Source organism: Sus scrofa, chromosome 3 (assembly GCF_000003025.6).
Source record: "Sus scrofa isolate TJ Tabasco breed Duroc chromosome 3, Sscrofa11.1, whole genome shotgun sequence".
Classification (NCBI taxonomy): Eukaryota; Metazoa; Chordata; class Mammalia; order Artiodactyla; family Suidae; genus Sus; species Sus scrofa.
In genome coordinates this window covers 78525126-78545741 of record NC_010445.4, presented here as the reverse complement: position 1 = coordinate 78545741, position 20616 = coordinate 78525126, and the positions used below count along the sequence as shown (strand labels likewise).

Sequence of the window (20616 nt, the reverse complement as noted above, 5' to 3'; positions counted from 1 at the left end):
TGTCGTTCAATATCAGGTAAAGTGCTTCTGATCTGCAAGCAAAAAAAAAAAAAAAAAAAAAAAAGATCAGTATACCACACAAAGATGCAACTGTTTTGGAACTCCTCACTGGACAAAAGCAAAGCTATCATCACCAGGAGAGTTGATCCTTTATGAAAATTAAAGCTGCTGAAAGAAGTTTTAAAACAGATTTATTTGTTGCCATTTTTGAAACTTTTAGAAAGATACCTCCAACTCCTTGAGTGAGTCTCGAAGTTTTTCTGGGCGTCTGTTTTTGAGCGTCCATGGAAAATCTCGTGCTGGCAAACAAAACATGAACTACAGTTAGTTAAACATGACTTTAAAAGGAAACTGTTTAGCATTGTGCCTTAGGAAGATTAAAATAAAACACCTCCTTAATTGAAAGGAAGTAGCCTTCACTTCCATCATCAAATGACAAGTCTTTCAAAAGGCTTTGTCATAGAAACAGGATTTTTACCACAAAACAATCTCTCAGATCATAATTTTATGATGACAACTAACAAGGCTCAGAGAATCCCCAGGAAAGTTTCCTAGGCCTGTGAATCCAGTACTTAAGAGTAAAGGACCCACTCTTTACCACAGAAATGGCATTTTCATATAAATAATCAAAGATTCAATCCAAAAGAAATTCCAAACTCTACAAGTAGCCTTCTCAGATCTGAAATTTCATATGAGTAAATGAATATAGTGAGGAAAGAAAACACAAAAAATAACACAGAGAAAATGACTTTAAAATTAAGAATCACACATTGAAACTTAGACAAAATTGAGGGAAATCCAAGTTTTAACAAATTAAACACTCACAGTGCTCTTTTCTATTTAAAATAATTCTCTTTAAAATCTACACCACAGTTCAGTAATGATAAGCCTCTGGTTTTTTTTAAAAGATAAAATTATTTTGTAGAGTTTCAATGTTTAAGACAAACTAAAAATAGTTCTGCTTAAAAAAATTAACAAAATGTTAGATTCATTGCAATGATATCTATTTCATCACAAAAATGAATACATTGATGAATTTTTCTAAATAATTTGAAATGTGTGTATGTGTGTGTTTTGTTATGTATACATGTAATATGTAGTACATATATAGGCCTTTAAATTTTTTACAGAGGAATTGCTATATATCTTATTTAAGCAAACTAACAACATTTTATATACATAATTTATGGTATGTAGTGTAAATGTGAAGTTTTAAATCTTTGTTGAGCTACTAATAATGGTACTTTAAAAATTAAATGTTAGTTTGATCATTTAAAATGAGAACAAGAAGGATTTTCAGCTCAACCTATATTCCAAATAAAACAAAGCATTCTAACCATATTGTACTGTAGGCATATTACATATATAATATATTTATATATTTGAGAAAATACTATAGAGATAAAATGCTAATACTAATAATTACAAGTCATTTTCTAACAATAGGTAAAACAATAACAGGTATAATATGGATAATAAAATGTTATAAGAATTTAAGCACAGTATACTTGTTTTAACTACATTAAATAATATAAATATGATTCATTAATACAGTTTATGTTTACATAAGCATACATCTCACCAAAAGTAGATGGAGATTTCAAAGGTCTAAATTAGAAACTCCTAACAATATAATTCTTAGTTATATGTTTATGTACATAAACAATGGGAATTTTAAGAGCTTTGGAGGGAATAACATCTCCAATTTGTGCAGAAAGCTTAAAATATGTTTTAAGACAATCTTCAGGGATATTAAAGTTCCAGGTTTATAATAATTCCAAAAAAACATAAAGTAAACTTACACTCTGCCAGCTTCTGCTTTTCTTCTAAGTTACCACGCTCTGTTGATGATATTATGGCAGAAAAGAGATGGAAAAAAGAAAAGCAGAAATTATTTTTATTATAATACTTTAATATTTATAGGCACATAAATGATGTATCATGTACATTATTTAGATTAATAAATTATGCTAAACTTTTTAAAAGGCAGCTGAAAAATGCCATAATTTGGATGTTTTCATGTCATAGAAGTATTTCCTAAATTTTCAGTGAAAAGGCTTACACAGCACAACAGGTGGGCCAATATCCTGAGTTTGCAATCTCATCAGATAGGAACAGCAACGAAGCCCAGGACAGAAGCTGCTTCAGTCTGTCATCAGAACCAAAAGTCGGCCTATTAACCACCAAGCTAAGCACACAGGATGCCCACACAAGCTCCACTTCAACAGAGACCAAAACAGGAAGTAACTCTAGCTAGAAAGACCTTTTGGCCCATCATGAAAACTTCTGGGATTAACAGGATTAATCAGATAAAGAAAATTGATCATTCACTCAGAAATGCCTATTTCAGATATCAGGTGAGGATCCGGGAGGCCAGCATCAGTGGGACCCATGCATTAACAATGCCCTCTACTGGGACACAGATAAATAAACGTAAATAGAGTATCCAGTTTTCAGACTAATCGTCAGTAAAGTGAAAATTTTCATGTTCTACTTTAGCATTTTTTCATTATTGCTTTATTTTCTATAGACTAGATATCAACTTCAGCATTTCCCTAAAGAATTAGAGTAACTTTTCTTGAAATTCTAGAATTTATCTACAGCTTATGAAAAGTTTTTAACAATCAGTATTTTATAGTTGAGAATAGTGAGTTTACAAAAATCAGTTTAGTAGGACAGATACTTCACCTGGTGGCTCCTTCTTGTCATAATACTGATAAATCCCAATATCCCTATCTGTAGAAAGGAAGAAATAACATTAGATTTTGGTTAAAAAGTTGTGGAGAATAAGAAGCCAAACTATACTGCATGGCAAGGTCTGGGGGTAGAGCAGGGAGGGTAGAAACAATCTGCTTATGTTACTGGAAATAAAACAGTTCAAAAGTATCTGGACATGGGTTCATCTATTCTAGGGATATGCACGAACTGGAAAGTTTATCAGTCCAGTTGGAAGAAATTTACACAAAACTAGAATAGCATAAAGAAAGGAGTGGTACAGAACTGAAATCAAGGAAGACTAACTTTTCTCTTTCACACTTCCTCTGATATTTTTTACAGCAAACTAACAAAGCAGTCAGCACTAAGCAATGCCAACTGAAAGTGGACAGAAGAAATGTCCTAACTTCGATTATGAGCTGTGGCTTTCTTTTCTCTGATTTAACTTGAGTCTAGTGTGGTATTTGGGGAAACCTGCAGAAAAGAAAGTAATTAGAGGAACCTATGGAAAGATTATCTGAAGCTTATTTAGACTCAAAAAACTTTCCAAACCCATTCAAATTTGGATGCTCTGTTGGGGTTACAAAAGCATAGCTGAGCTCCCTAGATGCTCAGTGATTTAACCGTGGAATCTGTTCTTCCAATGTAATTACAGGAGTACAAAATAATTGTCTGTTTTCTTCCTATTGGTGAACAGTGAAATATTTCTTTCTTACATTTGTTTCCTTTCATGCAAAATAATTCTAGTTACTAACAAAAGGATGTAACTATTTCTAAAGTAGTGGAAGCAGTACAGGCTGCCCCCTAGTGACTGACTGCTCCAAATTTTCTGAAATTGAATGAAAAATTTCCCCCAAAAGTATTAAAGCTATCATTAACTTTTCAAATACCGTTTTTCAAAATAGTCAGTCAGGTGTACTTACTGAAGCTCTTTTTTATTCATCATGCCATTAGCTGGGACATATAAATTAAATAATTCAGTTTATTTCTTTTGGTTATATTAAAAATATCCAATAAGGAGTGCCAGGGAAAGATCACGAGCGGGACTTGCATGCAGGGTACTGATAATGTTTTATTCCTTGACCTGGGTGAAGATTTTATGGATATGTCCACTTTTTGATAATTTAAACATATATTTATAATCTTTACACTTTTCAATATATATGCTATATTTCAATTAAAAGATTTTTTAAAAATCCAAGAACCATACACATTATGTATACAGGCAGTATCTATCATAATATTTCATTATTCCATTCATCTGCATATCACAATTCTAGAATATAACTTTGAAGGTAATAAGGGGTCCTGAGTTATCTGCACTAATTTTTGTTTTTCTGGTTTTTGTTTTGTTTTGTTTTTTGTCTTTTTGCCTTTTCTAGGGCTGCTCCCACAGCATATGGAGGTTCCCAGGCTAGGGGTCTAATCAGAGCCGTAGCCACTGGGCTACGCCAGAGCCACAGCAACGTGGGATCTGAGCCACATCTGCAACCTACACCACAGCTCACGGCAATGCCGGATCCTTAACCACTGAGCAAGGCCAGGGATTGAACCCGCAACCTCATGGTTCGTAGTCATATTCGTTAACCACTGAGCCACGATGGGAACTCCCTATCTGCACTAGTTTAACCTCCTTCATCTTGCACCTGGCCCAGAGTGGGGCTCTTTTCTGCGTGAGTGTGTCTTTTTAGGTCCGCACCCTCAGTATATGGAGGTTCCCAGACTAGAAGTTGAATTGGAGCTGTAGCTGCTGGCCTACGCCACAGCCACGCCAGATCCAAGCCGTGTCTGCAACCTATATCACAGCTCGTGGCAATGCCGGACCCTTAACCCACTGAGTGAGGCCATAGATCGAACCTGCGTCCTCATGGATACTAGCCAGATTCATTTCCGCTGAGCCACAATGGAAACTTCCCGGAGAGGGGCTCTTCAAACTGGAGCAGGACAAGGAGGGCATCCACATAAGAACAGCTATCTCACACAGGTTTCCAAAGCCTAAGCTGGATAAGGAAGGTGCCCAAATGGAGTCAGCCGGACATGGTGTGTCAGAACCCTAGCAGGGTAAGAAGGACATTCATAGGAGCAATGGCTTTGTGTTAAGTGTTAGGGGCTGAACACAGTGAGGAGGACATTCATATACAGGGACAGCCCAACACAGTATGTCAGAACCTACATGGGGTGAGAAGGGCATCCATGCAAGGAAGGGAGTAGCTACGGAGACAGGCCACAGAGGCAAAAGACTGTATGCATACAAGTTGAATAAGTAAGTAAATAAAATAAAGATATAGGAGTTCCCATTGTGACACAGTGGTTAACGAATCCGACTAGGAACCATGAGGTTGCGGGTTCGGTCCCTGCCCTTGCTCAGTGGGTTAACGATCTGGCGTTGCCGTGAGCTGTGGTGTAGGTCGCAGATGCGGCTCGGATCCCGAGTTGCTGTGGCTCTGGCGTAGGCCGGTGGCTACAGCTCCGATGAGGCCCAAGAAATGTGGAGGTTCCCTAGCCTGGGAACCTCCATATGCCACAAGAGCGGCCCAAGAAATGGCAAAAAGACCAAAAATAAAATAAAATAAAATAAAATAAAGATATAGGAGCCCAGCTTTCCCACTGTGTGAGAAGTACAAACATAAAGAGAAAATTAGAACGATCCCTGTGGTGGCAGATTAGCATCTAAAGTGTGAACTCATGGTTTTCAATATATGGAGATAGACATGGAAGTGAATATGGATGCAAATGTGTGTGTATACATACATACATACCACATACCTACACACACACACACACACACATTCATTAAGCCTTACTCACTAAGAGTGCCTGGGAGCAATGATACTCCAATTGCAATGAGTACACCTAAAGCACATCCTGGCTTCTACCATTCTCCTCTAAAAGGAACCAAGCTCCTTAGAGAACTGGCTGATTCTAGTGCTGAGGAAAGGAAAGTATAATAAAAAGGCTGAAAATGTGATGTTCCAGAAAGAGTGGAAATACTCAAATATTGACAGGGATATGTCACAAAGACAGAGAAGCCAGCTTGCAAGATGTCCCCTTGGCCACATCAAGGACTATTTAAACATCAAAATAAATAACTGAATTAATTAAAACCATTGCATAAAACAGTACCTGAAGTCATAGGATAAAATAAAAATATAGTTTAATAAGGAAAAAAAATTAACATTTTTGAGGTATAAAATTAGTACAAAATACTAATTAATTCCAAAAGTAAAAGTAACTGCAGTAGAAAAGCCTAGCAAACAACACCTTAATAAAGTGATCATGAACATAGCAGTAAAGACACAAATTGAAACTGTGCACTGTTAGGTTGCATTGAGAACATAGCATCACTTCTGGGATACTTCCATCAAATATGCATAATCTGAACCTACTTATGAGGAAACCTCAAACATATCCAAATTTAGGGACATCCTACAAAAAAGTTGCATAAAATCTCCAAAAGAGTTAAAGTCGCAAAAGTTAAAAAATAAACTTAAAAAAACTAAAAGGATGAAAGATTTGTTCCAGAACAGATGGTGTTCCCATCGTGGCTCAGTGGTTAACAAACCTGACTAGTATCATGAGGATGTGGGTTGATCCCTGGCCCCACTCAGTGGGTTAAGGATGCAGCATTGCCATGAGCTGTAGTACATATAGGTTGCAAATACAGCTCAGATCTGGCGTTGCTGTGGCTGTGGCTACGGCTCCTATTCGACCCCTAGCCTGGGAACCTACTTATGCCCCGGGTGTGGCCCTAAAAAGACAAAAATAAATAAATAAATAAAGAGTATAGAGAGGCATGATAACTAAATGCAACAAATAATTCTGAAGATCTTTTCGTAATTAAAAAAAAGGACATTGCGGGAACAACTGGGGAAACTGAGTCTCAGATGGTAGCACTATCATTATTGTTAATTTCTTGATTTTGATGGTTCTACAGATGATGTGGACAATACCTTTCCTATAGGAAACACACTAAAAGTATTTGGGGGATAAGGCATCAGGTCTGCAAAGTACTTTCAAATGGTTAAAAAAATTCTCTGTACATGCAAGTTTTCTGTAAAAGTCTGTGATTATTTCAAATTAGAATAGCTTTTGTGAAAATGACAAGAAATAAGTGTTGGTGAGGATATAGAGAATAGGGAACCCTTGAGCATTGCTGGTGGGAACATAAATCAGTGCATTCACAATGAAAAACAGAATGAAGGTTTTTTTCAAAAAATTTAAAATAGAACTATCATATGACTCAGGAATTCCACTTCTAGGTATTTATCCAAAGAACACTAATTCAAAAAGACATAGGTACCATTATATCATGTTTACTGCAGCATTATTTACAATAGCCAAGATAAAGAAACAATCTAAGTGTCCAATGATGGATAAATGAATAAAGAAGAGGTGGTGTATATATATATACCTAATGGAATATTACTCAGCCATCAGAAGAATGAAATCATAACATTTGTGACAACTTGGATGAACTCTGAGGGTGTTATGGTTTTATGCTATGTGAAATAAAAGATAAATGCCATATGACTCACTTATTAACAGAATCTACAAAACAAAAAACAAGCTCACAGATATAGGGATCAGACTGGCTGCCAGAGTCAGGAGGGTGATGGGGAGGGTAGCTAAAATGGCTAAAGGGAGTCAAAAAATACAAATCTCCAGTTATAAAGAAGTCCTGGGGATGTAATGTACAGCGTGGTGACCATAGTTAATAATAATGGCATATTGGAAAGTTACTAAGAGTAAATATTAAGAGTTTTTATCACAAGAAAAAAAAAATCTGTGACCATGTATGGTGGAGGTTGTTAACCTACTTATCAAATCATTATTGTGTAACCTGAAACTAATATAACACATAAGTCAATTATACCTCAATTTAAAAAATACTTTAAGAGGTCCCACTGTGGCTCAATGGTAACAAACCTGACTAGTATCCATGAGGATGCAGGTTCGATCCCTGGCCTCACTCAGTGGGTTAAGGATCCGGCGCTTCCATGAGCTGTGGTGTTGGTCACAGACGTGGCTCGTATTTGGTCTTGCTGTGGCTGTGGCCTAGGCCAGCAGCTACAGCTCCAATTCGACACCTAGCCTAGGAACTTCCATATGTCGCGAGTGAGGCCCTAAAAAGACCCAAAAAAAAAAAAAAAAAAAAAGAGAAAACTTTAAATGCCAAACATAAGCAGGTAAGAGGACTACTAACTTAGTCTAAGTGGCAGGGAAGGCTTCTCTAGATGACTTATTAAAGTTGAGACCTGAAGAAGTAGCAGGACTGCACATGAGTTCAAAGAGAAGAATGGTCCCAGCAGAGAGAACAGAGAGGCCCTGCTAAAGATTCAGTTGGGGCTGTAGATCTCATTGCTCCCTGGGTCCATTATACACTACAGTCTTTTGTCACAACATTTATTTCCTTCTATTATATTTATGCACATTTCAGTACGATTTTGGTTTCTTGATTATAAAAAAAATGTGCTTTTTATATAAAATTTAGAAAATAAAACATAAAAAATTTAAGTTTCCTATATTTCCACTCTTCAGAGACAACTATCAATAACTTTTGTTGTCTTTCCTTAGTCTTTTCTGAATGCATATTTATTACTAAATAAAAGTGCTATGCTGAAAATGCTGTTTCACATTTTTGTTTTTAAATTATTTTAATTATTGGATAAATACAAATGATTAGATGTAATGTTCAAAAATAAAACACATATATATGATTAAAAACATAAAGAGAATCTAAGAAAAAGAACATTAACTTTTAATATATGTTTCAGGTGTACGGCATTAAATTTCAACATACTGCACACTACAAAGTGATCACCACCACAAGTCTAGTTACCATCCATTACCATACAGTTGCCCCTTTCAGTCGTTTCACCCAACCCCTAAACCCCTTCCTCTCTGGTAACCACTAATCTGACTTCAGTATCTATGAGTTTGTTACGGTTTTATTTTGTTTATTCCTTTGTCATGTTTTTTAGATTCCACATATGAGTAAAAATCATAGCATCTTGTCTTTTCACATCTGATTGATTTCGCTGAACAAAATACTCCATCCATGTTGCTACAAATGGCAAGCTTTCATTCTTACTGGGATGAGTAGTATTCCACTGTATAAATATACCACATCTATATGCATTCCTCCATCAGTGAACATTCAGGTTGTTTCCACGCCTTGGCTATTGTAAACAGTGCTGCAATGAACATGGGGGGTACATGTATCTTTTCAAATTACTGCTTTCTGGCTCTTCAGATAAATACCCAGAAGTGGAATAGCTGGGTCACATGGTAGCTCGATTATTAATATTTTGAGGAATTTCTATATTGTTTTCCATAGTTGCTATACAAAATTATAGCTCCAACAGTGTACAAGGATACCCTTTTCTCTACAACTCCCCAATATTTGTTATTTCTTATCTTTTTGATAACAGCCATTCTAACAGATGATATCTCACAGGTGATATCTCATTGTGGTTTTGGTTGACATTTCCCTAATAATTAGTGATACTGAACATTTTTTCATGTGCCTGTTGGCCATCTGTATATCTTCTTAGGAAAAAATCTCTACTCAGATCCTCTGCCCGCTTTTTAATCAGTTTTGTGTTGTTGTTGATGTTGTTACTAGGTGGTATGAGTTCTTTATATAGTCTGGACTTAACAGATAAATGATTGGCAAATATTTTCTCCATTAGGTAGGTTGCCTTTCTATTTTGTCAATGGATTCCTTTGTATGCAGAAGCTTTATACTTTGATATAGTCCCACTTGTTTATTTTTGCTCTTGTTAATTTTGCATTTCATGTCAAAAACTCATCTCCAAGATTGATGTCAAGGAGCTTACCACCTATGTTTTCTTCTAGGATTTTAAGATATCAAGTCTTGTATTCAAGTCTTTAATACATTTTCAGTTAATTTTTGTGTATAGTATAAGATGGTGGTCTAGTTTCATGCTGTTGCATATTGCTGTTCAGTTTTCCCAACACAATTCATTGAAGAGATTATCCTTTCTCCACTGTATATTCTTTGCTCTTTTGTCATAAATTAAATGTCCATTTATATGCGAGTTTATTTCTGGGCTCTCAATTATGTTCCATTGATTTGTGTGCCTTTTTTTGTGCCAGTACCATACTGTTTTGATCACCACAGCTTTGTAGTATAGTTTGAAATCAAAGCATATAATACCTCCAGCTTTGTTATTCTTTCTTAAGATTGTTTTCACTACTCTGAATCTTTTGTGGTTCCATACAAAATTTAGAATTATTTCTTCTAATTCTGTGAAATATGCCCTTGGAATTTCAATAAGGATCACACTGAATCTATACAGGAATAACTTTTGTATTGCACTTTGTTTTATTGTGCTTTGCAGATACTGCTTTTTTTTTTTTTTTTTTTTTCAAGTTGAAGGTTTGTGGCAGCCCTGGTTCAAGCATGTCAAGAGACATGGTTTTCCAACAGCGTTTGCTTACTTCATGTCTCTGTCACATTCTGGTAATTCTTGCAATATTTCAAATATTTTCATTGTATTTGTTGTTGTGCTCTATAATAACTGATCTTTCATGTTTGGGGGCACCATGAACCACTTATATAAGAAGACAAACTTAACCAATAAATGCTGTGTGTATTTTGACTCTTCCACTGATGGACTGTTCCCCATCTCTCTCCCTCTTCTTATGCCTCCATATTCCCTGAAAAATAGCACACTGAATTTAGGCCAATTAATAACTGTATAGTAGCCTCTAAGATATCAAGTAAAAGGAAGGGTATCATGTCCCTCACTTAAAATCAAAAGCTGGAAATAATTAAGTGTAGTGAGGAAGGCATATCCATGGAGTCACTTTGACTTTCAGGTCTTATGATTTAGGAAATACACTTCATAAGGATATAGCGGCCATAGACAGTGATTCCTCTGATGGATCTGGGCAAAGTCAGTCAAAAATCTTCTGGAAAGAATTCACCATTAGAGATGCCATTAAGAACATTTGTTGGAGTTCCCACTGTGGCTCAATGGAAACAAACCCAACTAGTATCCATGAGGATGTAGGTTTGATCCCTGGCCCTGCTCAGTGGGTCAAGGATCTGGCATTGCCTTGAACTGTGCTATAGACTGCAGAAACAGCTTGGATTCCACGTTGCTATAGCTGCAGCTGTGGCATAGACTGGCAGCTATAGCTCGGATTCAACCCTCAGCCTGGGAACTTCCATATGCCGTAGGTGCAGCCCTAGGGGAGAAAAAAAAAAAAAAAGAAGAACATTTGTGATTCATATGGGAAAACAAAAATATTTACATTAACAGGAGCTTAAAGTAGGTTACTTCCAACCCTCAGAGATAACTTTGAGAGGTTTAAGACTTCACTGGAGAAAGTAACTGCAGGAAATCCACTGCAGATGTGGTGGACACAGCAAGAGAACTAGAGTTAGAAGTGGAGCCTGAAGACGTGACTGAACTGCAGCAATCTCATGAGAAAAAAGTTTTCTTGAGAAGTTGCTTCTTATAAATGATCACAGAAAGTGGTTTCTTCGTATAAAATCTCCTGGTGAAAATGGTACAAAGATTACTGAAATGAAAACAAGAAATTTAGAATATTATGTAACCTTAGCTGATAAAGCAGCAGCAGGCTTTGAGATGACTGACTCCTATTCTGAAAGAAATTCTAATGTGGGTAAAATGCTATCAAACAGCACTGTCTGACAGAGAAATCATCTGTGAAAGAAAGAATTCATCAATGTGGCAAATTTCATTGTCATCTTATTTTAAGAGACTGCCACAGGCACTCCAACCTTCAGCAACCACCACCCATTAACACTGAGGCAAGACCCTCCTTCAGCAAAAAGATTATGACTTGCTGAAGGCTCATATGATGTACAGCATTTTTAGCAAAATAGTATTTTTAATTAAGATATGTACATTGTTTTAAGACATAATGCTACAGCACACTTAATAGATGACACTATAATATAAGCATGATTTTTATATGCACTGGAAAACCAAAACATTTGTGAGACTTGCTTTATGAAATATCTGCTTTTTTTTTTTTTTTTTTTACAGTGGTCTAGAATCAAACCCACAGTGTCTCCAAAGTATGCCTGTAGATAACTTTGGGTAGTATGGACATTTTAACAATGTTAATCCCTCCGATCCATGAACATGGAATATTATTTTCATTTATTTATATCTTTTTCAATTTCTTACATCAGTGTCTTGTAGTGTTGGGTGTTCAGTGTACAGGTCTTTCAAATGCTTAAGTTTACTCCTAAGCATTTATTCTTTTTAACGCAATTGTAAATGGGATCATTTTCTTTATTTCTCTTTCCAATAGTTTGTTATTAGCACGTAAAATATGCCACAGATTTCTGCGCATTGGTTTTGTGTTCAGCAACTTTACTGAATTCATTTATTAGTTACACCACTTTTTTGACAAAGTTTTTGGATTTATCTATGTACAGTATCATGTTATCTGCCAACAGTGACAGTTTTACAACTTCTTTTCTGATTTGGATGTCTTCTATTTTTTTTCCTTATCTAACTGCCATGGTTAGGATTTCCACTACTATGTTGACTAAAAGTGGTCAGAGTGCACATCCTTGTTTTGTTCCTAATCTTAGAGGAAAAGCTTTTGGCTTTTTACCATTGAGTATGATGTTAGTTTGGGTTTGTCATATATAGTCTTTATTATGTTAATGTATAGTCTGCCTATAGCCAGTTTGTTAAGTTTTCACATGGATGCTGAATTTTGTCAAATGTTTTTTTATCCATCTATTGAGATAACCATATGATTCTATCCTTCATTTTTAATGTGATGTATCACATTGACTGATTTGTGGATAATAAAACATCCTTATGTCCCTAAAATAAATCCCACTTAATCATGGTACATAGTCCTTTTAATATATTGTTGGATTTGGTTAACTAACGCTTTGTTGAGAATTTTTACACTTATGTTCATCAAGAATATTGGCATGTAATTTTCTTTTCTGTGCAATTTCCTTGTCTGGTTTTTGTAACCTAAAACAAAAGTTTCCCTCCTCTTAAGTTTTCTGGAATAGTTTGAGAAGAACAGGTATTAAATCTGTGACTGTTTTACAAAATTAAAGAAGACACTGTCTGGTCTGTAATTTCTGTTTGTTGAAAGGCTTTTGTTTACTGTTTCAATGTTCTTACTAGTAATGAGTCTATCCAGAGTTTCTATTTCTTCATGATTCAGTCTTGAAAGATTGTATGTTTCTCTAGGAATTTAACCATTTCTTCTATGTTGTCCAATTCATTGGCATATAATTTCACATAGTAGTCTCCTATGAACGTTTGCCTTTCTGTGATATAAGCTGTAACTTCTCTTTCTGATTTTGAGTCCCCTTTCTTTTCTCCTTAGTCAGTCTAGCTAAAGGTTTGCTGACTTTGTTTATCATTTCAAAGAACCAGCTCTTAGATTCATTGGTCTTTTCTTCCATTTTTGTTTTTGGGTTTTTTTTTTTTTTTAATTTTATGTTTCATTTATTCCTGCCCTGGTCTGTACTATTTCCTTCCTTCTACTAATTTGGGGCTGCATTTGTTCTTCTGTTTCTAGTTTCTTTCAGTGTAAAGTTAGATTGTTTGAGATTTTTTTGTTTCTTGAAGTAGGCCTGTATTGCTATGGTCTTCCCTCATAGAACTTCTTGTGCTGTATAACACAGATTTGGGTATGACATATTTCTGTTTTCATTTGTCTCTAAGTACTGCCTGATTTCGCCTTTGATTTCTTTGACAACGCACTAGTTGTTAGCATGCTACTTAATATACACATTTGTGCGTTTTTTACTGTTCTTTTCCTTGTGATTGATATTTAGTTTCATACCATTGCGGTCATCAGAGAAGATGTTTGATATGATTTCAATCTTCTTGAAATTACTGAGACTTGTTTTGTAACTTAACATGTGACCTATCCTGGAGAATGTTCTATGTGCACTGAGAAGACTGTGTAATCTGCTACTTGTGATTAGAATTTTTTTTTTGCTTTTAGGACCACTGTTCCCCATGGCATATAGAGGTTCCCACACTAGGGGTTTAATCGGAGCTATAGCTGCCAGCTGATGCCACAGCCACACCAATGCTGCATCCAAGCCCATGTGTGACTTACATCACAGGTCATGGCAACACCAGATCCTTAACCCACTGAGCAAGGCCAGGGATCAAACCCACAACCTCACGGGTCCTAGTCAGATTCATTTCTGCTGTGCCACAATGGGAACTCCTAGAATATTCTATATTTATCTATTAAGTCAATCTGGGCTAAAGTGTCATTAAGTCCAATGTGTCTGTATTGATTTTTGGTCTAGATGATCTGTTTATTGATATAAGTGGAGTATTAAAGTTCCCTACTATTACTGTATTGTTTTCAATTTCTTTTTAAGTCAGTTATGATACATATATATATGTATTCCTCTACTGGATGCAAATATATTTATAAATGCTAATATTTTCTTGCTGGACTGACCCCTTTATCATGATGTAATGCTCTTCTTTGTCTTTTATTAACATCTTTGTTTTAAAGTCTATTTTATCTTATATAAGTACAGCTACTCCAGCTTTCTTTTCATATTCATTTGCATGAAATGTCTTTTCCATTCTTTTACTTTCAGTCTGTGTGTATCCTTTCAAAAAATATAAGACAGTGGGTTAATGATCCGGCGTTGCCGTGAGCTGTGGTGTAGGTTGCAGACGTGGCTCGGATCCCGCGTTGCTGTGGCTCTGGCGTAGGCCGGTGGCTATAGCTCTGATTTGACCCCTAGCCTGGGAACCTCCATATGCCGAGGGAGCAGCCCAAGAAATAGCAAAAAGACAAAAAAAAAAAAAATTATAAGAGAAGTAATTCTATTGTAGGTAGCATATAGATGAATCCTATTTTAAATCTATTCAGCCACCCCCTCACAGTTTATAGGATTAATTAATTAAATTTTATTGGAGTACGGCATAATGTTGTGTCAGCTTCAGGTGTACTAAAAGTGAATCAGTTATACATAAACATGTATCTTTTTCAGATTCTTTTCTCATATAGGCCATCACAGAATATTGGGCAGATTCTCCATGCTATACAGTTGGTCCTTTTCACCTACTGATTTTGTACACAGTAGTATATGTATGCCACTCCCAACTTCCCAATTTATCCCTCCCCCAAAAGTGCCCGATTTGGTTTCAAAATTTTTTTGTTTTATTGAAGTATAGTTGATTTACAATATTGTGATAATCTCTGCTGTGCAACAAAGTGATTCAGATATACGTAGACACACATCCATTCTTTTCAGATTCTTTCCCCATATAGATTAGTACAGAGTTCCCTGGGTAGAGTTCCCTATGCTATAAAGCAGGTCCCCATTGGCCCTCTATTCCATATACCATAGTGTGGTATGCCTATTCCAAACTCCTAGCCCATTCCACCCCCCCACCTTTACCCAAAGTCTGTGAGTCTGTTTCTGTTCTGCAAATAAGTTCATCTGTATCCTTTTATTTGGATTCCACATATAAATGACTGCATATGATATTTGTGTTTGACTTACTTCACTTAGTAAGACAATCTCTGAGTCCATACCTATTGCTGCAAATGATACTATTTCATGCCTTTTTATGACTGAATAATATTCCATTGTGTGTGTGTGTGTGTGTGTGTGTGTGTGTGTGTGTACACCAATTCTTTATCCATTCCTCTTTTCATAGACATTCAGGTTGCTGCCATGTCTTGCCTTTGTAAACAGTGCTGCAATTAACACTGGAGGGGTGCATGTATCTTTTTGAATCATGGTTTTCTCTGGATAGATGCCCAGGAGTGGGACTGCTGGATTATATGGTAACTCTGGTTTCAGTTTTTTGAGGAACTTCCATACTGTTTTCCATTGTGGCTGCACCAATTTACATTCCCATGAACAGTGTTAGGAGGGTTCCCTTTTCACCGCACCTCTTCAGCATTTATTGTTTGTAGTCTTTTTAATGATGGCCATTATGGCTGGTGTAAGGTGGTACCTCAATGCAGTTTTAACTTACATTTCTCTAATAATTAGTGACATTGAGCATTTTTTCATGTGCTTTTTGGCCATCTTTCTGTCTTTGGTGAAATGTCTATTTAGGTCTTCTGTCCATTTTTTATTAGGTTTTTTTTTTTTATATAAAGCTCCATGAGATGTTTGTACATTCTGGAAGTTAATCCCTTGTCAGTCCCTTCATTTGCAAATATTTTCTCCCATTCTGTGGGGTTGTTTTTTCATTTTTGTTTTTGTTTCTATGCTCTCCTTTGCTATGCAAAGCTTTTGAGTTTAATTAGGTCCCACTTGTTTTATTTTCATTACTCTAGGAGATGGATCCAAAAGATTACTGCTGTGATTTATGTCAAAAAGAGGGTTCTACCTATATTTTCCTCAAGAGTTTTATAGCATGTGACCTTTCATTTAGGTCTTTAATCCATTTTGAGTTTATTTTTATGCATGGTATGAAAGAATGTTCTAATTTCATTCTTTTGTTTGCTTTTTGTTTTTTCTTTTTACAGCTATACCTGCAGCATATGGGAGTTCCCAGGCTAGGGGCTGAATCAGAGCTGCAGCTGAAGTCTACGACACAGCCATGGCTACACCAGATCCAAGCCACATCTGTGACCTAAGCTGAAGCTTATGGCAACACCAGATTCTTAACCCACTGAGTGAGGTCAGGGATTGAACCCTCAACCTCAGAGAGACAAAGTCAGGTTCTTAACCTGCTGAGCCACAATGGGAACTTCTCTAATTTCATTCTTTTTTTTTTTTTTTTTTTTTTTTTTTTTTGCTTTTTAGGGCTGCAGCATGTGGAAATTCCCAGGCTAGGGACCAAATCAAAGCTGCAGTTGCCAGCCTACACCGCAGCCACAGCAATGCCAGATCCGAGCTACATCTGTGACCTGCACCATAGCTCACAGCAATGCCAGAACCTTAACCCACTGAGTGAGGCCAGGGATCGAACCCTCATCTATATAATACTAGCCCAGATTCGTTTCCTCTGTGCCACTATGGGAACTTCCAATTTCATTCTTTTACATGCAACTGTCCAGTTTTCCCAGCACCACCCATTGAAGAGGATCTCTTTTCTCCACTGTATATTCTTGCCTCTGTTGTTGTACATTAATTGACCATAAGTGGGTGGGTTTATTTTTTGGCTTTCTATCCTATTTCACTGACCTATATAACCATTTTTGTACCAGCACTATACTGTTTTGTTTACTGTAGCTTTGAAGTATAGTATAAAGTTATGAAGCCTGATTCCTCCAGCTCTGTTTTTCTTTCTCAAGATTGTTTTGGCTATTTGGGGTCTTGTGTTTCCACACAAATTTCAAAATTTTTGTTCTAGTTCTGTGGAAAATGGCATTGGTAATTTAACAGGGGTTGCACTGAATTTGTAGATTGCCTTGGGTAACTATAGCCATTTTGACATTTGGCCTCTTTTGATTGCAGAATTTAGTCTATTTGTATTCAAAGTAATTACTGATAAGTACATACTTCCTCCATTTTTTTAAATGTTTTCTGGCTGTATTTGAAGTTCTTTTCTGTTCCTTTTTTCTTCTTTCTCTCTTCCCTTGTGCTTTGATGATTTTTCTCTAGGGCTATGCTTTATTTCTTTCTATTTTCATTAGTGTATTTACTATAAGATTTTTCCCTGTGTTTACTGTGATGTTCACATATAACATCCTATTTAAATAGTAGTGTTAAATTTGAATGCATTCCAAAGTTTTATCTTTTTACTCCCCCCAACATTTTATATATCCATTGATATATTTTACATCTTTTTATTTTATACATCCCTTAACTACTTGTTGTAATTTTAATTAGTTTTACTACTTTTGTGTTTTAACCTTCACATTTGTTTTATAAGCAATTGATCCACTACCTTTATTGTATAGTTACCTTTTCCAGTGATATTTTCACTCTTATTTTCTTAGCATTAATTAGTACCATTTCTTTTCTTTGAACACTAGAGTCCCTTTAACATTTCTTGTAGGGTCAGTCTGATGGTGATGAATTCCTTTAGTTTTTACTTATCTGAGAAACTCTTCATCTCTCCTTCAATTATAAGTGATAATCTTGTTAGGTAGAGAATTCTTGATTACAAGCTTTTTCCTTTTAGCACTTTGAATATGACATGTCACTCCCTTCTGGCCTGCCAAGGTTCTGTTGAAAATTTCCACCAATAACCTTTACAGGGTTTCACTTGTATATAACTAGTTGTTTTTCTTTTTTTTTTTTTTTTTCTTTTTTATTTTTTTTATTTTCCCACTGTACAGCAAGGGGGTCAGGTTATCCTTAGATGTATACATTGCAGTTACAGTTTTCCCCCCCAACTAGTTGTTTTTCTCTTGCTGCTTTTGAAATTCTCTCTTTACCATTAACATCTCCCGATTTTAATTGTAATGTGTCTTGATATGCATCTCTTCGAGTTCATTTTATTTGGCATTCTCTGGGCTTTCTGGATCCAGATGTCTGTTTCCTCCCAAATTAGAAAACATTTTTAGCCACTCTCTTCAAATAATTTTTCTGGCCCTTTCTCTTTTCCTTCTCCTTTAGGAACCTCTATAATACAAATGTTATTCTGCTTGATGTTATACTGAAGGTCCCTTAGGTCAGCTTTACTTTTAAAATTCTTTTTTTCATTTTGTTGCCTTCTGAGTTCCATTGTTTTGTCTTCTAGCCTGCTGATTCAATCTTCTACCTCATTCAGTCTGCTGTTGAACCCCTCTAGTATATTCTTCAGTTCAGTTACAACCTCTGTGTAGTACTTTCTTACATTTCTTATATCTTTGTTGAAGTTCTCATTGTGTTCATCCATGCTTCTCCAGAGGTCAGTGAGCATCTTAATGATCACTACTATACACTCTTTATACTGTAGATTGCTTATTTCCATTTTCTTTAGTTCTTATTCTGAGATTTTGTCTTACATTCCTGATTGGAACATATTACTCTATCTCATTTTGCCTAAGTTTCTATGTTTATCAAGTAAATTAGTTATCTCTCCAGTCTTAAAGTAGTGGACTTGTTTAAGAAATGTCCTACAAAGCTTAGAAGTATAATCCTGCCTGGCCACCAGAGCCAGATACTCAAGGGGTGTCCCTTATATGGGCTGTATACACCCTCCCGTTCTGTCAGCTGCTGCTGGGGTGGCATGGTGGTGGGCAGGGCTGCCTCCAGAGCAGCTAGCAGCTATCACTTGGCCAGCTATGAGACCTGGCTGAAGTACATGAGTAGGTGAGATTCTCTGGGGTGCACCCAGGGGTGCTAATAGCTTAGAGGGAGAATTTCAAAATGGCACCTGTCTGCAACAGAATTAAGAAGGCAGGTTAAAATTGTGAAAATGGCTCCTGCTAGTGTCTCATTTTCCAGGGAGTGTCCCAGTTGGTTCCTACTTCTCTAGCAGATGCTTCAAGATTAGGAGGCGGTCCATGTGCTTCTAAAGAAATCTGGTGTTTTTGTACTGGTTTTCTGGTCAATTGAGTTTGTATACATACTCTTTATTAAAGAGTGAGGTTTTTGGTTTTTTTTTTATTCTCTGCAGTTCTACAGTTTTCCTGGACATATTCCTGACTTTGGTTTTCAAAGTCAGGTATTTTCAGGACTTATCTCTCATGCATAGGATCTAGGGGCTGGGATTCCAGATGTGGAGTCTTAATTCCTTGCAACTCAAAGAAAAGAACCCCTTTGTATTCCTCCCAGTTGTGCATCGCCATGGCTAAGATGTGGTTTTTTATCTTGGCAAGACTGTCTTTTTGTCTTCCTAACCATTTCAATGCTGTCTTTTTACTTTCACTGTGGAGGTACTATTCATCCATTTTCCAGGTCCCTTTCTGAGGGAATTATTCCATCTATAGTTAAATCTGTTGTGTCCATGGGAGGAGATGAGTTCAGGATCTTCTGTGCTGCCATCTTGAACCTTCCCCCAAGAACATTGTCTTTTAAACTTCCTGTGCACCCTTTACTATTTCCCTTCAACTCCCTTTCTTCTCAAAGGTACTAAAATTTTGTGTTTATAATTTTCTTTTTCTTTTTTTTTTCTTTTAAGCTCTTTAGGGCCACACCTGCAGCATATGCAGGTTCCCAGGCTAGGGGTCAAATTGGAGCTGTAGCTACCAGCCTACACCAGAGCCACAGCAACGCGGGATCTGAGCTGCATCTGCAACCTACACCACAGCTCACGGCAACACTGGATCCTTAACCTACTGAGCAAGGCCAGGGATCAAATCCACAACCTCATGGTTCCTAGTAGGATTCGTTAACCACTGCGCCATGACAGGAACTCCTCCTATAATTTTCTTTATAGTACTACCATAAATATTTGTCTCCTGAAACAATACATGATTTAATTTTGACTGTTGTTTTTGAATTTCCTCTAAATGTAATCACACTGCATGTGCTCTTTGGCAACTTACTTTTTAAATTGTTTGCCCTATATTATATTATATATTCCTGACATGCACCTATATTGTTGCATACAGCTATAATTCATTCACTTTCTCCATTGCATAAATGTATTTATCCACTCTCCTGCTGATTAACATTTGGGCTGTTTCTAGTTTCCTGCATTACGAACAGTACTATTATGAACATTTTTGTACATGTGTCCTGGTACATAAGTTATCATGGCTTTCACTAGGATATATATCTAGGAGTGGAATAATTGGTTAGTAAGTGACATAAATCTTCAACTACACTAGATGATGATAAAGTGTTTCCTAAAGTAGTTGTTTCCAATTTATACTTTCACCAACAGTAAAACAGGTTAATTTTCTTTGTTTTTTTTTTCTATTTTCTGACAAAATTTCTTTTGAGTTTAATTTTTTTTTGCTACATATTTTAATTTCAGAAAGATTACTGAAATGTCTATATTTTGCTTCTAGCTGTTCATATTTTAAAGTGAGGTGCTCAGA

General features: G+C 36.2%; 1 protein-coding gene across 4 annotated transcripts in view; it reads right to left on the bottom strand.

The window, feature by feature from the left end:
* WDPCP (WD repeat containing planar cell polarity effector) overlaps positions 1-20616 on the bottom strand; it is a 291160-nt gene that overhangs the window by 180572 nt on the left and 89972 nt on the right. For 3 of the 4 annotated variants that reach the window (XM_021087467.1, XM_021087466.1, XM_021087464.1), the window contains exons 3-5: positions 2689-2736; positions 1803-1841; positions 229-299 (exon numbers count right to left, since the gene is read on the bottom strand). In XM_021087467.1, coding sequence (XP_020943126.1) covers positions 229-299; positions 1803-1841; positions 2689-2736 — 158 coding nt within the window. The remainder of the gene's footprint in view (positions 1-228; positions 300-1802; positions 1842-2688; positions 2737-20616) is intronic. The other variant, XM_021087465.1, reaches the window with a different exon arrangement.